This window comes from Dipodomys spectabilis, unplaced genomic scaffold, assembly GCF_019054845.1.
Source record: "Dipodomys spectabilis isolate Male_0828 unplaced genomic scaffold, ASM1905484v1 ptg000183l, whole genome shotgun sequence".
Classification (NCBI taxonomy): domain Eukaryota; kingdom Metazoa; phylum Chordata; class Mammalia; order Rodentia; family Heteromyidae; genus Dipodomys; species Dipodomys spectabilis.
The window spans coordinates 2,331,610-2,347,302 of NW_024870860.1; the positions used below are offsets into that span (position 1 = coordinate 2,331,610).

Below are 15,693 nucleotides of genomic sequence, written 5' to 3' on the forward strand. Positions count from 1 at the left end.
GAGGTTTGTACATAACACAAGAGAACAGGGCTTGCAGATGCAGATTCCAGCAACTGGTGTGAGGTGTAGTCCATTAGGTGAGGCTGACCTCATCGCAGCCTTGTCATTTGCCCCCAAGGTTAGTAATGTTTTTGTGTTATGCGAGAATTGATTCCTTTAAATGAGCAAGCTACACTAATTTCTCATGATTCTAAATGAGATATCCCAAGGCATTGTTAGAAAGCTCACACTGGGGTTTAATGATAAAACTGTTGTACATAAACACATAAGAATCAAAAACTGTCCACTATTCCATGCTTATCCCATGATATATTTGTACCAATAGAAAAAAATTCTGGTCTCAAAAATCTATGAAGAAAATCAATACCAGGGTTTCAATGGGATTGATATATTGTTTTACAGCTGCAATTTCTATTTTGCCTGGAATAATAATAATGCCAAATGAAATTATGTCTGTGTCTCAGAGATCCATGCTAAATTCACCAGCAGCCCTGCTCAGAGGAACGGTGCCATGATGGTGTGTGAATTCATTTGTAAACATGAGTTGAACAGGAACTCAGTTTGTTAAAACACAGCCACCCATCAAAGCTTTGTAGAAATGACCTGTCAGGAGAGACCTCCCCAGGCCACAAAGCTGGAGAAACATCAACTACAAAATTCCAGCTGCAGTGTGTCTTGTGGTAGGAGATTATGATGGACCTAAAGAGGAAAATGTGTACAACTTTGTTAAGTATATATAGGATTTTGTTTGCTATCCATGGTTCTTGAACATAGGGCCTGGGCACTGTCTCTGAGCCTCTTTGTGCTCAAGGCTAGTGTTCTACCAACTGAGTTCCAACAATATTCCAGCTTTTTCTGAGTAGTTTATTGGAGATAAGAGTCTCATGAACTTTTTTGTCTGGGCTGACTTCAAACTGCAGTCCTCAGATTTCAGACCCCTGAGTAGCTAGGATTACAGGCATGAACTAGCTGGCTGCTGGTTTTTATATATAACTTTTAAAACTTACAATTAAAGCCCATAATCATTAAAAGATGTAAAATGCAGCATACTCAATTAGTATTTGTTCCCACTGGAATATCTGTGAACTGAGTTAAAGATTTGCCACAAAGTTAGTTTTTGAAGACAGAATTCCTTCTGAGAAGACACTTGAAAGGGTCAGATATTAAGTCAGACCATCATAGAAGGGAGTAGGAATTGTCTAGGAAATCCAGGCAACAAGATCTGAATTAGGTAGTAGTGTGCTGCCTTCCTCAGCATACTCAGCTTTATTATCTGAAAGAGGAAGGATTGAGTGGGAAGAGGTCAAGTTCTAGGGGCAGTTTATGGGTTTGTTTTGCTCTCTCTCCAAATTCTCTAATATAGGAATGCTGAGTAATAGCCTCTTCCTTTGAAAACTTCCCACACTATCTCACTGTATCAGGAGAGGATACCTCACTTCTGTGCAGAGGAGCTTGCTTTTAGGTCCTTCAGACTCATGCAGACACCAAAAGCCCAATGCTATAATTGGAACCCAAGCTACTCAGTTTTATCAATGATGTAAGGGCTGTTTCATGACAATGAATCTGCAAACTGGCCATCATCAATTCCAATAGTGGAAATAGCAGCCCCAGACAGTGGACAATGTAAGATATTAGTTGATCTCCATTCTCACTTCCCTTCCCTTCCAGTCTGGATATTTGCAACAATGAGGATCTTAGTGTCAAAATGTTTAAGGAATTTGAAACATGACACCACAGAAAGAAGCAAAAAAAATATACATAGAAAGATGGTTTTGTGTAATGTCCCTCTTAGGCATATAAGTTAATTTAAATAAACTGAGTAAGAAAGAAAAAGGTTTTAAGTGAAACTGCTTTAAATAATTATTTTTTCTGATTCTCCCATATTCCATTAAGAAAAATTCTCATGACAAAAATAGATTCACTCAAAGCAGCAGCAATGCAGGTTTTGCAGAAGCACAATGTTTCTGTTTCCTATAATATCAGTTGAGCCTTCTGTGGGAGCCAGGAGAAGAACATGGCAGTGGGAGGCTAGTAGAAGAAGTAGGAGTGAGGATCTGATGAAAACATGCATCTAAAATCACCTAAAAGTGCAAGAGATGCGGTTTCTGCTTAAATGTGTGTATCTATCTTTTCTCTTTTTCTAATCCCAGTACTACAGAGCTTCAGCCTCTGTCAAGGTCAGAGACTGGACAGTGGAGGAGGGAACAGGCTGAAGAATAGCAGGATTGGTGAGAGAAGATCCAAGATGCACAGGAGAGAACACAGGTGGGCTCACAGAAAATGTACAAAGTCACCAGAGAAGACAATGGTGTGTGCGTGTGTGTGTGCGTGTGCGCGCGCGTGAGTGCATGTAAAAAGTGAGGCTTAAAATCATGCAACATATCCTGAATTATGGTTCAACAATGAGCAGTGTCCACACATTGATATGAGGTTCTGATTGTCTTTAGCAGAATTATGTCCACTGATTAAGGCTTATAATTTCAGGTCAAGTAAGAAGGCACAGCCTTCTAGTACTATACCACAAAACTCCAATTAGAGAACCCAGAATAACAATGGGATTACAACATTTCAAACCAAATACTTCTGGCTAGGTCGTTCATGCCTGCAATCCCAGCTCTGAGGGAGGTGTATGTGAGGGAAGAGCAATGCCCAAAAATTACTTAAAATACTTAAAGCAAGAAGGGGGCTGGAGGTATGATAGAGTGCATGCCTAGTATGTATGAGGCTTTGAGTTCAATCAAACCATAAACTACAAAAAAAACCCCAACAAATGTAAGATGGGCTCATTAGCTGGATTCAGATACCTATGCAAAGAAGCCAAAAATGTATGGCTTCTTTCTTCTGGATAGGAAATATTTAGAGTGGGGCTGGGAAGGTGGCTCAGTGGTAGAGCGCTTGCCTTGCATGCATGAGGCCCTGGGTTCGATTACTCAGCATCACATAAGCAAAAAGAAAAAAGCCAGAAGTGGCGCTGTGGCTAAAGTGATAGAGTGTTAGCCTTGAGCAGAAGAGCTGAGGGACAGTGCCCAGGCCCAGAGTTCAGGCCCCACAACCGGACCCTGACCCAAAAAGAAATAGTTAGAATTCGGTGAAGATATGAGAAGTGTACAACACAAGTACCATGCAGCTGTACATTATATATATAGCACTCTTAATCAACATGCCTGAGCACTTGCTGTGTTTCACTTAGCCTTAAAATCAGTTATTGCCCTCTGATAAGCAGTCTTTTAAGTCAGACTCATAGAAAGAGCAGATGACTTAATTGAGTAACTGAGTTAAATGACAGGCATCTGGAAACAACCTGCTCAAGCTGTGCACAAAGGAAAAGAACCAACACTAGAACTTAAAATTTGTTCATGCCCAGTCCAAGTTGAGATGTATGCAATTGTGGAGCTTTCCTGGCCATTGCAAGCTGCCTTTTCAGATACTAGTCAATGTGCATGCATAGAAAGCCCCCTTACTGTGTGCTGTGCCACAACACTAAGACCATCAATGTTGTAGGATGACAGGGAAACTCCTCACAGGACAGAACATGGCCATTGTTATCTTGCACAAATAAGAAACCTGTCAAGCTGGGCACCAATGGCCCCTGACTGTCAACCTAGCTACTCAGGAGGCAGAGATCTGAGTATGGCAGTTAAAAACCAGCCTGGACAGGAAAGCCCTTGAGATACTTATCTCCAACAAACCACCAGGAAACTGGTAGTGGCACTATGGCTCAAGTGATAGAGAGCTGGCCTTGAGCTGAAGAGCTGAGAGATAGTTCCTAGGCCTAGAATTCAAGACCCATGGCGAGAAAAAGAACAAAAAAAGAAAGAAAGAAGGAAAGGAACAAAGAGATAAAGAAAGAAAGAGAAAGAGACAGAGAGAGAGAGAGAAAGAAACAAAGAAAGAAAAGAAACAAAAAACAAAGAAAAGAAACAAAGAAAGAACGAGAAAATTGAAAAACAGAAAGAAACCTGTCAAGATGAGAGCTATGGCAAAGTTCCAGCCTCTGCAGATGAAGACATTCTGACCTGGGAGATGGCCCAACGACAGAGGAACTGTTACTTTCTCCTTGTAAGAGCCAAAGCTCCCACTGGGCACATACAACTAGCATGGAGCCGATGCCCATCACATGTGTACTGCCCCATGTCAGTGTGGCCACAGTGATTAGCAGCCAAGCTGCCAAGTCCCCTCCACTTCCCACCTCCTGGGCACATTGTGGACCAGCTCAGAAGGAGGTTTCAGAAGAACATATAGAGCCACGCAGCAAAGCAGTGGTGCAGAAGCACAAAGCACATGTCTCTCACCTCTGAGTTTACAGAGTTTTTCTCAGATGATTTTGTGGATAACAAGATGTGAGTGAAGCTGTCTTGCTTCCTGAAAATATCTCTGTATCCATAGGCACTCTTTGTCTGCCTCACACTGAAAGGCAACTACTTGTCCAAAGGCTGGTCTCCTCTGTCGCCAATATATTTCCTTTTCCCAGCCATCACTCCTTAACAGACATATGTATGTTGGCTGATAGCACATCCATGAATGGAGATGTACCTGCCAAGGGTTTGAAATCACACTGGTCCGTAATTTCCTATCACCAGTTCTCTTCCACTGTCACCTCAGAATTAGACCAGAAGCTGGTCACAGTTCCAGGATTTATCAACACAACGATGTCAATATCAGAACCTTGTCAAAGTCTACTTCAAAATACCTTTCAGTTTCAATCTATGTCTGACAGAAAATCCACCCCATACTTTTTTGGTCTAGGATATGTACAGCTATAAACTGGGAGACTTTTAGAGAATGAAATTAGAGAGAATGGGTCTCCTGGACAGGATCTGCTATAGGTATGACAAGTTGGAAGAAAAAAGAAAGCAGCATAAGGAAATATGATTAACAAGGCCAAAGTGGTCAAAATAAATCACTCCAATGCAAGAAGGTTCTTCTGACAAACCTGTTCTTGTTGAGCCATGGCCTGGTATGGTGGTGCCACTTTAGACTCTGGTCCCATTAAGGCAACATACATGTCACAGCTTCTTCCTTCGATGGCCTAGGCTCTCTACCAGAGGTTCATCCCCCATTCCTACCTCTGCCTTCTAAAAGGGTACATATATCAAGGGGCTCTCTTTTTTCCACCTACAAACATTCTAGCAGTGTTCCCTCATGACACAACTCCTCAATGCCAATCTGGGTGTTTTGCCTTGACTCCTAATATATCATCTGCGGAGCCTAACATTTGTTACCTTTCCTCCTTTTGGTACTGGGTACTGAACTGAGAGCTTTGTGCATGCCAGACATGTACTCTACCACTGAGCTGCATCTTTACCCAGAGCTTTGCTTATACTAGTCAAGGACTCAATTATTTGATACAATTACCAAGGCACATGAGAATAAGGGAGATGCTGCACTTAGCATTTGGACAAAATAATCACCCTGTCTATAGGAGTCACTTCAACATTAGCTTGTGTGGCAATGTGTGCAGAGCTCTGGCTAGGAGAAAACAAAAGCCATGTCTGAGAAATACATGATAATCTACTGGTAAAATTATCAACAGGAGTTTTCTGAGGGATGAGGCATGAGTCATTAATTATGAAGCAAGGACTATTTCTTCCAAAGTGTAAAGAAATAAGCCAAAGCCACCAGAAAATACTCAAAAATGGGTACTTAAGAGAAACGAAAACTGTTCTTAGTCAAACACTGGTAAATAGGCTGGGTGGGGCCTCCACCACAGCTTGGCCTCAATCCTTAACCCACTGAAGAATGAGAGTGCCTTGGCCAGACCTGCCTTCAGTTTGGACCCAGCAGCCTTAAAGGATTTGGAGTCATCCAACCTGGTCAGTTCCAGGACTAGAGACGCAGGGATGTCAATTTCCTGGCCAACACCTACTCCCTAGGACTCCCACATTGGAAGCTATTTGCACTTTGATCTGCCCTGGGGCTTCTAGTCACAGATCAGTCTCTCTGGCAGTTTACTTTCTGATGAGTAAGACCAACTTGGCTTAAAGATCTCTACCCCACTCCTCCCCACCCTACCCCAACCTCAGGCCTGGTATAGGAAAGCTTAGGGAACTTACCATCTCCCAACTTTACTAGAAACAAGGAACTTGCACCTCACCCAGTAGTATCTTTCCTTAGAGCTTCCTAAAAGTTGCTGGATTCCCATAGGTCCTGTTTCTGAAGGAAAAGGGGCTCTTACAAGTTATTGGTGGCCATGGAGGAATGCTTGACACAGACAACCTAAGTGGAGCCTCACTGCAAGAAGAGTGAAAGATTCTGGCAAAAAGAACCAGAGAATGATTTTGGCCTGTGGTGAAAATAGAAGTGTTCACCCTCTTCCTGGCCATTGTGTAGGTTCTAAGCAATTGAGATTTCTGTCTCACTCATGTAAAGTAAACATTCCCAACAGGCTGGATCTTTTTCCCTTACAACCCTCTGTGGGCCTCAGACAGCTTTGAATGCTGGAAAGTGAGTATGAGAATGGGTCATTGGGCCATGTCTCCCTTCCACTCCTTGACTTGTAAGTACTGAATCAAGCAGATCTTGATACGCTATGGGACTGGTCAGCTTCTCACTCCCTCAAACAGCTAGACTCACTTCTGTCCTTAGAGCTGCCAGATGACTTGAGAAACTACCCTGGCAACCAGGATCTTGCACTCATCTTGTGAGTGCTGCTTCGCTGCCAACTGAACCGTAAGCACAGGGATTGGGGTTCCTGCTTCTGTTTCTGGGGAATGTGAATGAAATCCCTCTGATGGGTCCTGAGACCAGAACCTGTGGTTGTCTGAAGGAGAAGTAGATCCTTAATGGCCAGTATTCATACCTGCATTTTGTGGTCCCATTCCCAAAGAGGAATGCATACTAGGGGGCAGGTAAAGCAAGTCCTGTGTCAGAATAAAGGAGGAAGAGGCCCTGCTACCTCAGTGCCCAGACAAGTCTTGAACATCAATCCCTTCAGTACTCCAAACATCACTTTGGTACTAGGAAAATTTTAACATCTGAATCTGGTTTACTTTCTCTTCAAACTGCTTTTATGCTAATGGCATGCTATTGAGAGACTGCTAACTTTAAAACTGGGCCAGGGAAAATAAACAACATTGGCACTTGTCATCCTCCTGTTCAAAATAATAGGAACACCATGAATTTGAAACTCCTCTTGAGCACCAGTCCTATATTGCTAAGATTAAATCCTGCTGGCCAACTTTATATTTCAAATATATTGAAAGAATAAAAGGGATTCTAAAGAATAAGGACTCAAGAGTACAAAATGTATACTTCTTTATTTATATAAATAGGGCTTTAAAATAATACTATTTAAAAGAAATCTTCATTTTTAATTCACCATCAGTTAGTTCCTGACCAGAAAGGCTGTGCATGATGATACACAGCAGGGACCTCAATGCATGACAACAGGATCTCAGGAAAGCACCATTCATTTGAGAAGTAGTAGGCAGGCTCTGACAGTCCTGTTGCACTGCTACCAATGGGAAGTCTTAAACTTCTTCCTCCACCAAGTCTTCTTCAAATTCCCCCTGTTCATCAGCAGTGGCATCTTGGCACTGCTGGTACTCGGACACCAGGTCGTTGATATTGCTCTCAGCCTCAGTGAACTCCATCTCATCCATGCCTTCTCCCGTGTACCAGTGCAAGAATGCCTTGCGCCGGAACATGGCACTGAACTGCTCTGAGGTGCGCTTGAAGGGTTCTTGGATGGCTGTGTTGTTGCCGATGAAGGTGGCCGACATCGTAAGGCCATGCGGGGGGATGTCACATACAGCTGTCCTCACATTGTTGGGAATCCAGTCTGCAAAGTAGCTGCTGTTCTTGTTCTGCATGTTGAGCATCTGCTCATCCACCTCCTTCATGGACATGCGGCCTCGGAAGATGGCAGCTGCTGTCAGGTAACGACCATGGCGGGGATCACAGGCGACCATCATGTTCTTGGCGTCAAACATCTGCTGGGTGAGCTGGGGCACTGAGAGAACATCGTACTGCTGGCTGGCCCGGCTGGTCAAGGGTGCAAAGCCAGGCATGAAGAAGTGTAGGCGGGGGAAGGGCACCATATTCACGGCGAGCTTGCGCAGATCTGCATTCAGTTGGCCGGGGAAGCGCAGGCAGGTGGTGACTCCACTCATGGTGGCTGACACCAGGTGGTTCAGGTCTCCATAGGTGGGTGTGGGCAGCTTCAGGGTGCGGAAGCAGATGTCATACAGGGCCTCATTGTCGATGCAGAAAGTTTCATCTGCATTTTCCACCAACTGGTGGATAGACAAGATGGCATTGTAAGGTTCTACCACGGTGTCTGAAACCTTGGGGGAGGGCATGATGCTGAAGGTGTTCATGATGCGGTCTGGATACTCCTCTCGGATCTTGTTGAGAATCAGGGTGCCCATGCCTGATCCAGTGCCACCTCCCAGGGAGTGAGCCAGCTGGAAACCCTGGAGACAGTCACACCTTTCTGACTCCCGTCGTACCACATCCAGCACCGATTCTAACAGCTCGGCTCCCTCCGTGTAGTGGCCTTTTGCCCAGTTATTGCTTGCCCCGCTCTGGCCTATCAGACATAAAGACATGATGAGACACACACTCCAAGAATAATGACTGTGCCTGTCCTATTGTGAAGACAAAGGATTGTTCTGAGCCAAACTTTGCTATTATTTTAGATACACTATGGTGAAATAAAGGAAATGTTTTCAATGTATCTGGGACCCTACAAATCACCGAGGTTCTAAAGAAAAGTAGAGAGTGTGGAGGAAAATACATTTTAACCCAAATCAAGTACTTCTAGAAATGAAGAACTGAGCCTGCCTCAATACTGGAAATGTAATTACTTTCACAACAGGGACAGGAGCACAGTGTGGTCAGAGGGAAGCTAAACTGCAAGCACTTGTCTGCTCCTTGCTCACACATAGCTGTGCTTTGATTTCTGGTGTCCTGAAGTGGTTCTGTTATTGCCAGGCCTTTAAAATGACCAGCAGTGCTGAAACCTTGTTGGTGGCTTTCTCTGCTTGCTGCTCTTTCCCTTCAGAGGCTTCTTTGTCATGGAGAACTTGCAGAGTTGCACTGATCTGAGCTGTCTGAGTGGCCAGGGGCATGACTCCCATGGACTGGAATAGGTGGGTTAGCTGAGGACAATATCTAGGTGGATAAAGGCTCAGCCCAGCACTGGAGTGCCTGGATGTTAGGACCCATGGACCATGATGACATACCAAATATGAAGTTGTCTGGCCTAAAGCTCTGGCCAAATGGTCCCGATCTTACTGAGTCTAAGGTGCCAGGCTCTAGGTCCACCATGATGGCCCGAGGAACATATTTGTTGCCTGTGAGAAAAAGATTTGACTTAGGCCTATACTTGACAAGGAACTCAGGGCAGAGCTTATGATTCTAAGTGACTCTCAGCATTCATTACAAAAATTACAGCATTTGAGACATGGAAACAGAAAAGATATCTTGAGCATGAATCCCCATGCAAGAGACTTCAGCAACTTTAAGGATGTTTGCAGTTGTCTATTTCCATGAATATTCATTCCTTTGCTTTGGGCATGGTGGCTGAAATCTCAGCTACACAGGAGGCAAAGATGAGCATCAGGCTTTGAGTCTAATGGTGCAAAAGAAAGGTGACAACACCTTTTTTTTTTTTTTTGTTCATCGTGGGGCTTGAACTCTGGGCCTGGACACTGTCCCTCAGCTCTCCAGCTCAAGGCTAGCACTCTATCACTTGAGCCACAACCCCACTTTCAGTTTTCTTATTGGAGATAAGAGTCTCAGGTACTTTCCTGCTCAGGCAAGATTTGAACCATGATCCTCAGTTCTTAGCCTCCTAAGTAGCCAGCATTACAGAAATGAGTCACCTGTGCCTATCAGCAAGAAACTTCCTCTTTTTTGTTAATTTTATTTTATTGTAAAGGTGCTGTATAGAGGAGTTGGTTACATGAGTAAGGAAATGAGAACATTTCTTGTCAAAAATTGTTACCCCCTCCTTTGTTGTTCTCCCACTATCCCTTCCCTTCCCCAATTACCTTTCTCAAGAAATGAACCAGGTTCATGCCTGTAATCCTAGCTACTCTGGAGGCTGAGATCAGAGGATGACTATTCAAAGCCAGCTGGGGCAGGAAAAGTCCTTAAGACTCTTATCTCTAATAAACTAAAAGAAAACCAGAAATGGCACTGTGGTTCAAGAGGTAGAGCTGCTTGCCTTGAACTGAAGAGTTGACGGACAGTGAGTGCCTAGGCCCAGAGTCCAAGCCACATGACCGACCCCCCCCCCCCCCCCGGCCAAAAAAAGCCAGGTATGGCTATTCACCAAGTAGATGTAAGGGAATTCAAGTGTAAGGCTTTCCTGGAGAAAACATATATACAATATATATATTTCTTGTCTTATAATGTTTCAATAATGGTTATCAAATAGCACATATCCTTTATTCAAATACTCAAAGCAACCTTGGGCAATGACTTGCAATTTCCCATTTAACCTGATTTGGCCCAAGGGAAAGCAGTTAACATGATGTAAACACCAGTTTTAGAATACCCCCTTCCTAAACATTCACATGAAGAAAACTGACCATCCTGCTGGATATACAGGATCTAATAAAGACACAACCTAAAATTCTGTTCATAGGAGTGACACAATCCAACCCAACCACTCTCAACCAAGGAATCAGAAGATTAAAACCTTGTATGTTACTTAAACAATATTAACACAAAATACCAAGGTGAGGACAGCCCAAAATGTAGATCTATAAAACTCACATAAATTAAATAGATTTGTAATTTTGTTTGTACTTGTTCATTGGATTAATACACAGGAAAGCCAATTATCCACGATTCTGTTTGTATACAATAATGTAGAATGGAAACTCAATATAAAATTAAATGAACTTTACATTGACAGTTACAAAAACTGAAAAACTACTCTGTAGACTTCAATTAGGCTGTTTATGTTAGGAAAGACAATATGAATCATTTAAAAGCAATGTTTACAAATTAGTATTGATTTTTTCTACATCACAAGAATGTTTTCTTACTTTAAAAACCTTAAAAATAATTTACAGTTTGCTAAGTATTCATATTCAAAATGCTCAAGACCAAAAATGTTATAGATTTCAGGGTGAGACTATTTATGCTTTATGGTTTGGACTATTCTCATATATGTTAGTGACTGAACATCCCTCTTTAAAATTTTTTAAATTTTCTTTTTCAAAATATTGTTTTAGAAATGTAATCTGTATTATAAAGAGGCAATGTAACTGGGCTCTGGTTGTATAAGGGTGTAATTCTAGCTACTCAAAAATCTGAGATGAGACCTTAGCATCGCAGATTGAAGTCAGCTGGGGCAGGAAAGGCAGGGAGACTCATCTCCAAGAAACTACCCAAAATAAAAGAAGCTCATAGTTAGTGCCCAGGCTTGAGCTTAGGATGATCAGCACACAACCAAATGGCATTGGATTATATTTTATCAATTGTTTTAGAATGCATAGTTAGGCAGTCTCATTTTTAATTATGTGAAATGGGCTCACGCCTTTAATCCTAGCTACCCAGAAGGCTGAGATCAGAGAATCAGGTTCAAAGCCAGCCAGGGCACAAAAAGCCAGCAAGACTCTTATCTCCAATAAAACACCAGAAAATTGGAAGTGGCACTGTGGCTTAAGTGGTAGAGCCGCTTGCCTTGAGCTGAAGAGTTGAGCGACAGTACCTAGGCCCAGAGTTCAAGCTCCATGACCGGAAAAACAATTCCAGGTGTGGTTAGTCAGCAAGTAGAGTTAGGGGGAACTCAGGTATAAGGCTTTCCTGGGGTAATTCACAAGAGTATACTCAAAAATTAAAACAAAGTATCTGGTGGAGTGGCTCAGTTGGGTACAGCACTTGACTTATAAGATTAAGGTCCCAAATTAAAACTACAATACTACCATAAGAAAGGCAGGAACTCTTCCTTTTCATTAGTATTCCCCTGGGAACTATTTTGCCACGGTATGGGAAACAAGATGGGAGAAACTTACCAGCTGCCTCATTGTAATACACCTCGATTCTCTGCAGCTGTAAATGGCTGTCCCCATAGTAGTTGCCAGTGCAGTCAATATTGTGCTCATCACTTAGCATTTCCCAAAACTGAGATGGAAATAGAAGTGTATTATGACCTAGAATGTTAACTGTCCAAAAAATGCATTTTAAAGTAACTATAAGAAACTCATGTCCTGTTGACACAAATATATTTGTAAAAAATAATTACATTTTCTAAATTAAAAAAAAAGCACAGAAAATGGTGCTATTTTAGTTTTGTTAATCTCTTTTATCTGGCTGAATAGAAGACATCTGGTTTCTCCTATGAGTATTCCATCTTATGCAGTACCATATTCTGTTTGTATTCTATGATGAGTAACTGGCCTTCCATGGACATGAAATTACCAAAGCAGTAACTTGAAGACTCAGCTAGAAGGGTCTCCAGAACCCCAAGTGTCCTCAGAGCATACATGACAACCAATGATTCAGAAAACACCCAACTTAAGGGAGCTGAGATGGGGCATGAAACTCAGAGAAATTTGCATTAAGGTAGAAGAACTGTTCTCAATTATCTGACACTCATCAGTTGACACAAAGGGAATTCTCTGTATCTTTCAGCTCAAAGACACTGCATTCCTTTCATTCAAACCAGACCGAACATGCATTAGTCTATTCCCAGGAAACTAAATACAAAGACTTGAGTCTCAGGTAAGACTAATACATGCAAGGGATTTAAAACCACCCCAGGCTTGCTTAAAAACCACACCCACCAGGGCCACACAAATTAGGGAAATTGGAGAAGCTATCTGGGGGGCTTCATTTGCAGAAGGTTAGGGACCACTATGGAGCCCCAGCTACCTCAGCCTAGCCATGACCACCACCACCTCCACACTCCAACCCCATCCTCTTTCTCCTTCCCCTAAATTTGAGACTTGGATCCTAGGCCAGTGCCATGCTCACCTTTGCTCCAATCTGGTTGCCACACTGGCCTGCCTGTATGTACACAATCTCCCTCATGGTGCAGGGCTGCAGAACAGATGGATGTGAGTCTTCAGCAGTGGTGCCCAAAGAGGCAAACAGGTAGAGCTGGGAAGCAGGAATCTGACACAGTGAACTCAGATCCCCATTTATACCTCTGGTTGTTACAGGGGCAGAGGAGGTGGGGCAGACTTGATTATAGGTGGAGCCAGCAGGTGCTCCAACTCAATCTCCCTATTGCTGGGTAATCAGAGGGCCCTACCAGTTCCCACCTACCCTGGTATCCAGCTGCCAGCTGCAAGTCCATTAGCACAGCTCCCATTCTATTTGGATCCTCTGGTCACCCTGCCATCCACTCCCCACTCTGACTCACAAGAGAGGCTGAACCCTGGGATCCAGGAAAGAAGAGGTGGAACTTCCTCTACACAAGGTCCTTGTGTGCCAGAAGCCCAGAACAAGCCTGCCTTCCATTTTTGATTGGAAGGCCTAGAACTGAAGGGACATTTTCAGCTGTGATCCCAAGAGCAAGCACAAACTGTTAGATTCCATGATTGATTCACTTTCCATTATGGGAAGAGTCAGGGGCTTAGGGTCTAGTCTTCATTCTCAGGTTTTCTCTTTCTTTCCTCTTAAAAGTAGCTTGCTTTATTCCTTGGGCCATAGGACTACTACAGTCTACTTTTTGTTTCATTTGGCTTCTGCTCCTAGTGTAAGAACTCAGGTCCTAGTCAGAGTGTCTTTTTTTTTTTTTTTTTTTGGTCAGAGTTGGGGCATGTTAGTGACTTAGGGCTTGAAATTAAGGCCTGGTGACTCTTTCTGAGGTTTTTATTATTATTGAGATTAGGTGATTACCTTAATTTCTCTTATTTCACAGAATTGTGGAATAGTTATATTTAGTTGAAATCACAAACATATTTTAACCTTCACAAGTCAAATTATCATTATCATGGACTATAAATTTTGTGAATTCTATAAGCTTTGACAATACAATTTATTTCTTCCACAACGGGTGATATTTACATTTCTCTACTTTTGTTTAGTGTAGGATTTCCTGTCTTTCACCCTCATTCTGCCCCTCTCTTTCTGAGGTTTTATTGATTTACTTATTTAACTGAAAGGTAGAAGGCTCTACTACTTGAACCACAGCTCAACTTCTGCCTTTTTTTTTTTAAGTGTTTAATATGAGACAAGAGTCCCATGGGTAGTCAAGGGCAGAACAGTGAGGCTTGAAATCTGAGGATCACTATTCAAAGTCAGCCTGGGCAGCAAAGTCTATGAGACTTACCACCAATCACCCACTAATAGGCAGAAGATAGTAGAGCTTTAGCCATGAGCAAAACACTTCAAGTTTAAGTCCCTCGACTGAACAAACTGAAGCAAGTTTCATGGACTTCCCTGCCCATGATGGCTTTGAACCATGATCTTCAGACTTCAGTGACTTTAGCACTCAGGATTATAAGTGTGAGTCAACATTTACAAATCTTTAATTACCTTTTCTTTCACCTTTTCCGGTTATTTATTATTTCTTTTTTTGACAATTGTTCTTAGGGGCTAGCTTTCATTCTTAGGTTTTTCTTTCCTCTTGAAACTACCATGCTTTAGAAATTTGACCACAGGTAAACTACAGGCTGTTTCTCTTTTTTGTAGCTCTTCTTCTAGGGCTCAAACTCAGGTAATGGTGACTGAGGTTCTTTTTTTATTTTTATTTTTTTAAATTGAGTGCTGCTTGTTAGTTCTGGAAATTAATGCCTGATGACTCTCCTTGAGGATTTTTTTATTTTTACCTTAATGGTGGCAGGTTTCACTAGTTGAGCCACAGCTCAGCTTCTGCTTTTTCGGTGGTCAATAGGAGATTAGAATACCAACAGCAAGCCAAGAGCATTATAGGGAGGACTGAAATCTGAGAATCATGGTTGGAAGCCAATCTGGGCAAGAAAATCTATGAGAAAATGATCTCTAATTAACCACCAAGAGGTAGGAAGAAGTAGACCTCTAGCCATAAGGAAATCATAGCAAGTTCAAGCCCCAGTACTGAACACAGTAAATTAAGTCTTCTGTACTTTCTGCCAAGGATGGCTTTGAAACACGATCCTTAGATTTCAGCAATCTGAGCAAGTAAGATTGCAGTTTTGAGCCATGATTTAGAAATCTTTAATATGCTCCTTTTTGCACCTTTTCATTTATTTGATTTGCCTTCCCCCCTTTTTAAAGTTCATGTCCTTTATTATTAGGGCCTAGCTATTCACACTCAGTATTTATTTATTTATTTTGTCGGTTGTGGGGATTGAACTCAGTGCCTGGGTATTGTCTGTCAGGGATAAGGCAGTCACACTGCCCCTTTCAGCCACAGTGCCACTTCCACTTAATTTGAAAAAAAACAGTCACCAGGGGAATTTTCAGCCTGGACTGGCTTCCCTTTGTGGGAAGCTTCCTGAGCAGTGAGTATTACAGGCATGAGCCAGAGAAACCTGGCTTGTTTTCTTAGATCAAAACTAGCAGGCTCTACAATTTATGCCACACTACTTCACTGCCCATGAGATTTTTGGATTTTGTTTTTTGCTCAAAGCTTGCAGGAACAAAAACTCAACTCCTGAGGGTTTTTTTTTTGGGGGAGTTGGGAGAGGCTTGAATTCAGGGCCTGTGGACTCTCTCTGAGGGTTGTTTTGTTTTTGGTATTTTCTTTTTATTTTGAAGCTAGCAGGCTATTAAGCCTCAGCTCAAGTTACGCCTTTTTTTTTTTTT

The 15,693-nt window shown here is 42.4% G+C and overlaps 1 protein-coding gene across 1 annotated transcript; it reads right to left on the minus strand.

The window, feature by feature from the left end:
- Positions 1–7,469: 7,469 nt before the first annotated feature.
- LOC122121084 (tubulin beta chain-like) lies at positions 7,470–12,990 on the minus strand. The gene is made up of 4 exons (XM_042695285.1): positions 12,934–12,990; positions 11,973–12,081; positions 9,186–9,296; positions 7,470–8,530 (listed from the first exon to the last, which is right to left on the minus strand). Exons 1-4 carry the CDS (start codon positions 12,988–12,990, stop codon positions 7,470–7,472), a joined length of 1,338 nt encoding a protein of 445 aa, XP_042551219.1.
- Between the last annotated feature and the right edge of the window lie 2,703 nt (positions 12,991–15,693).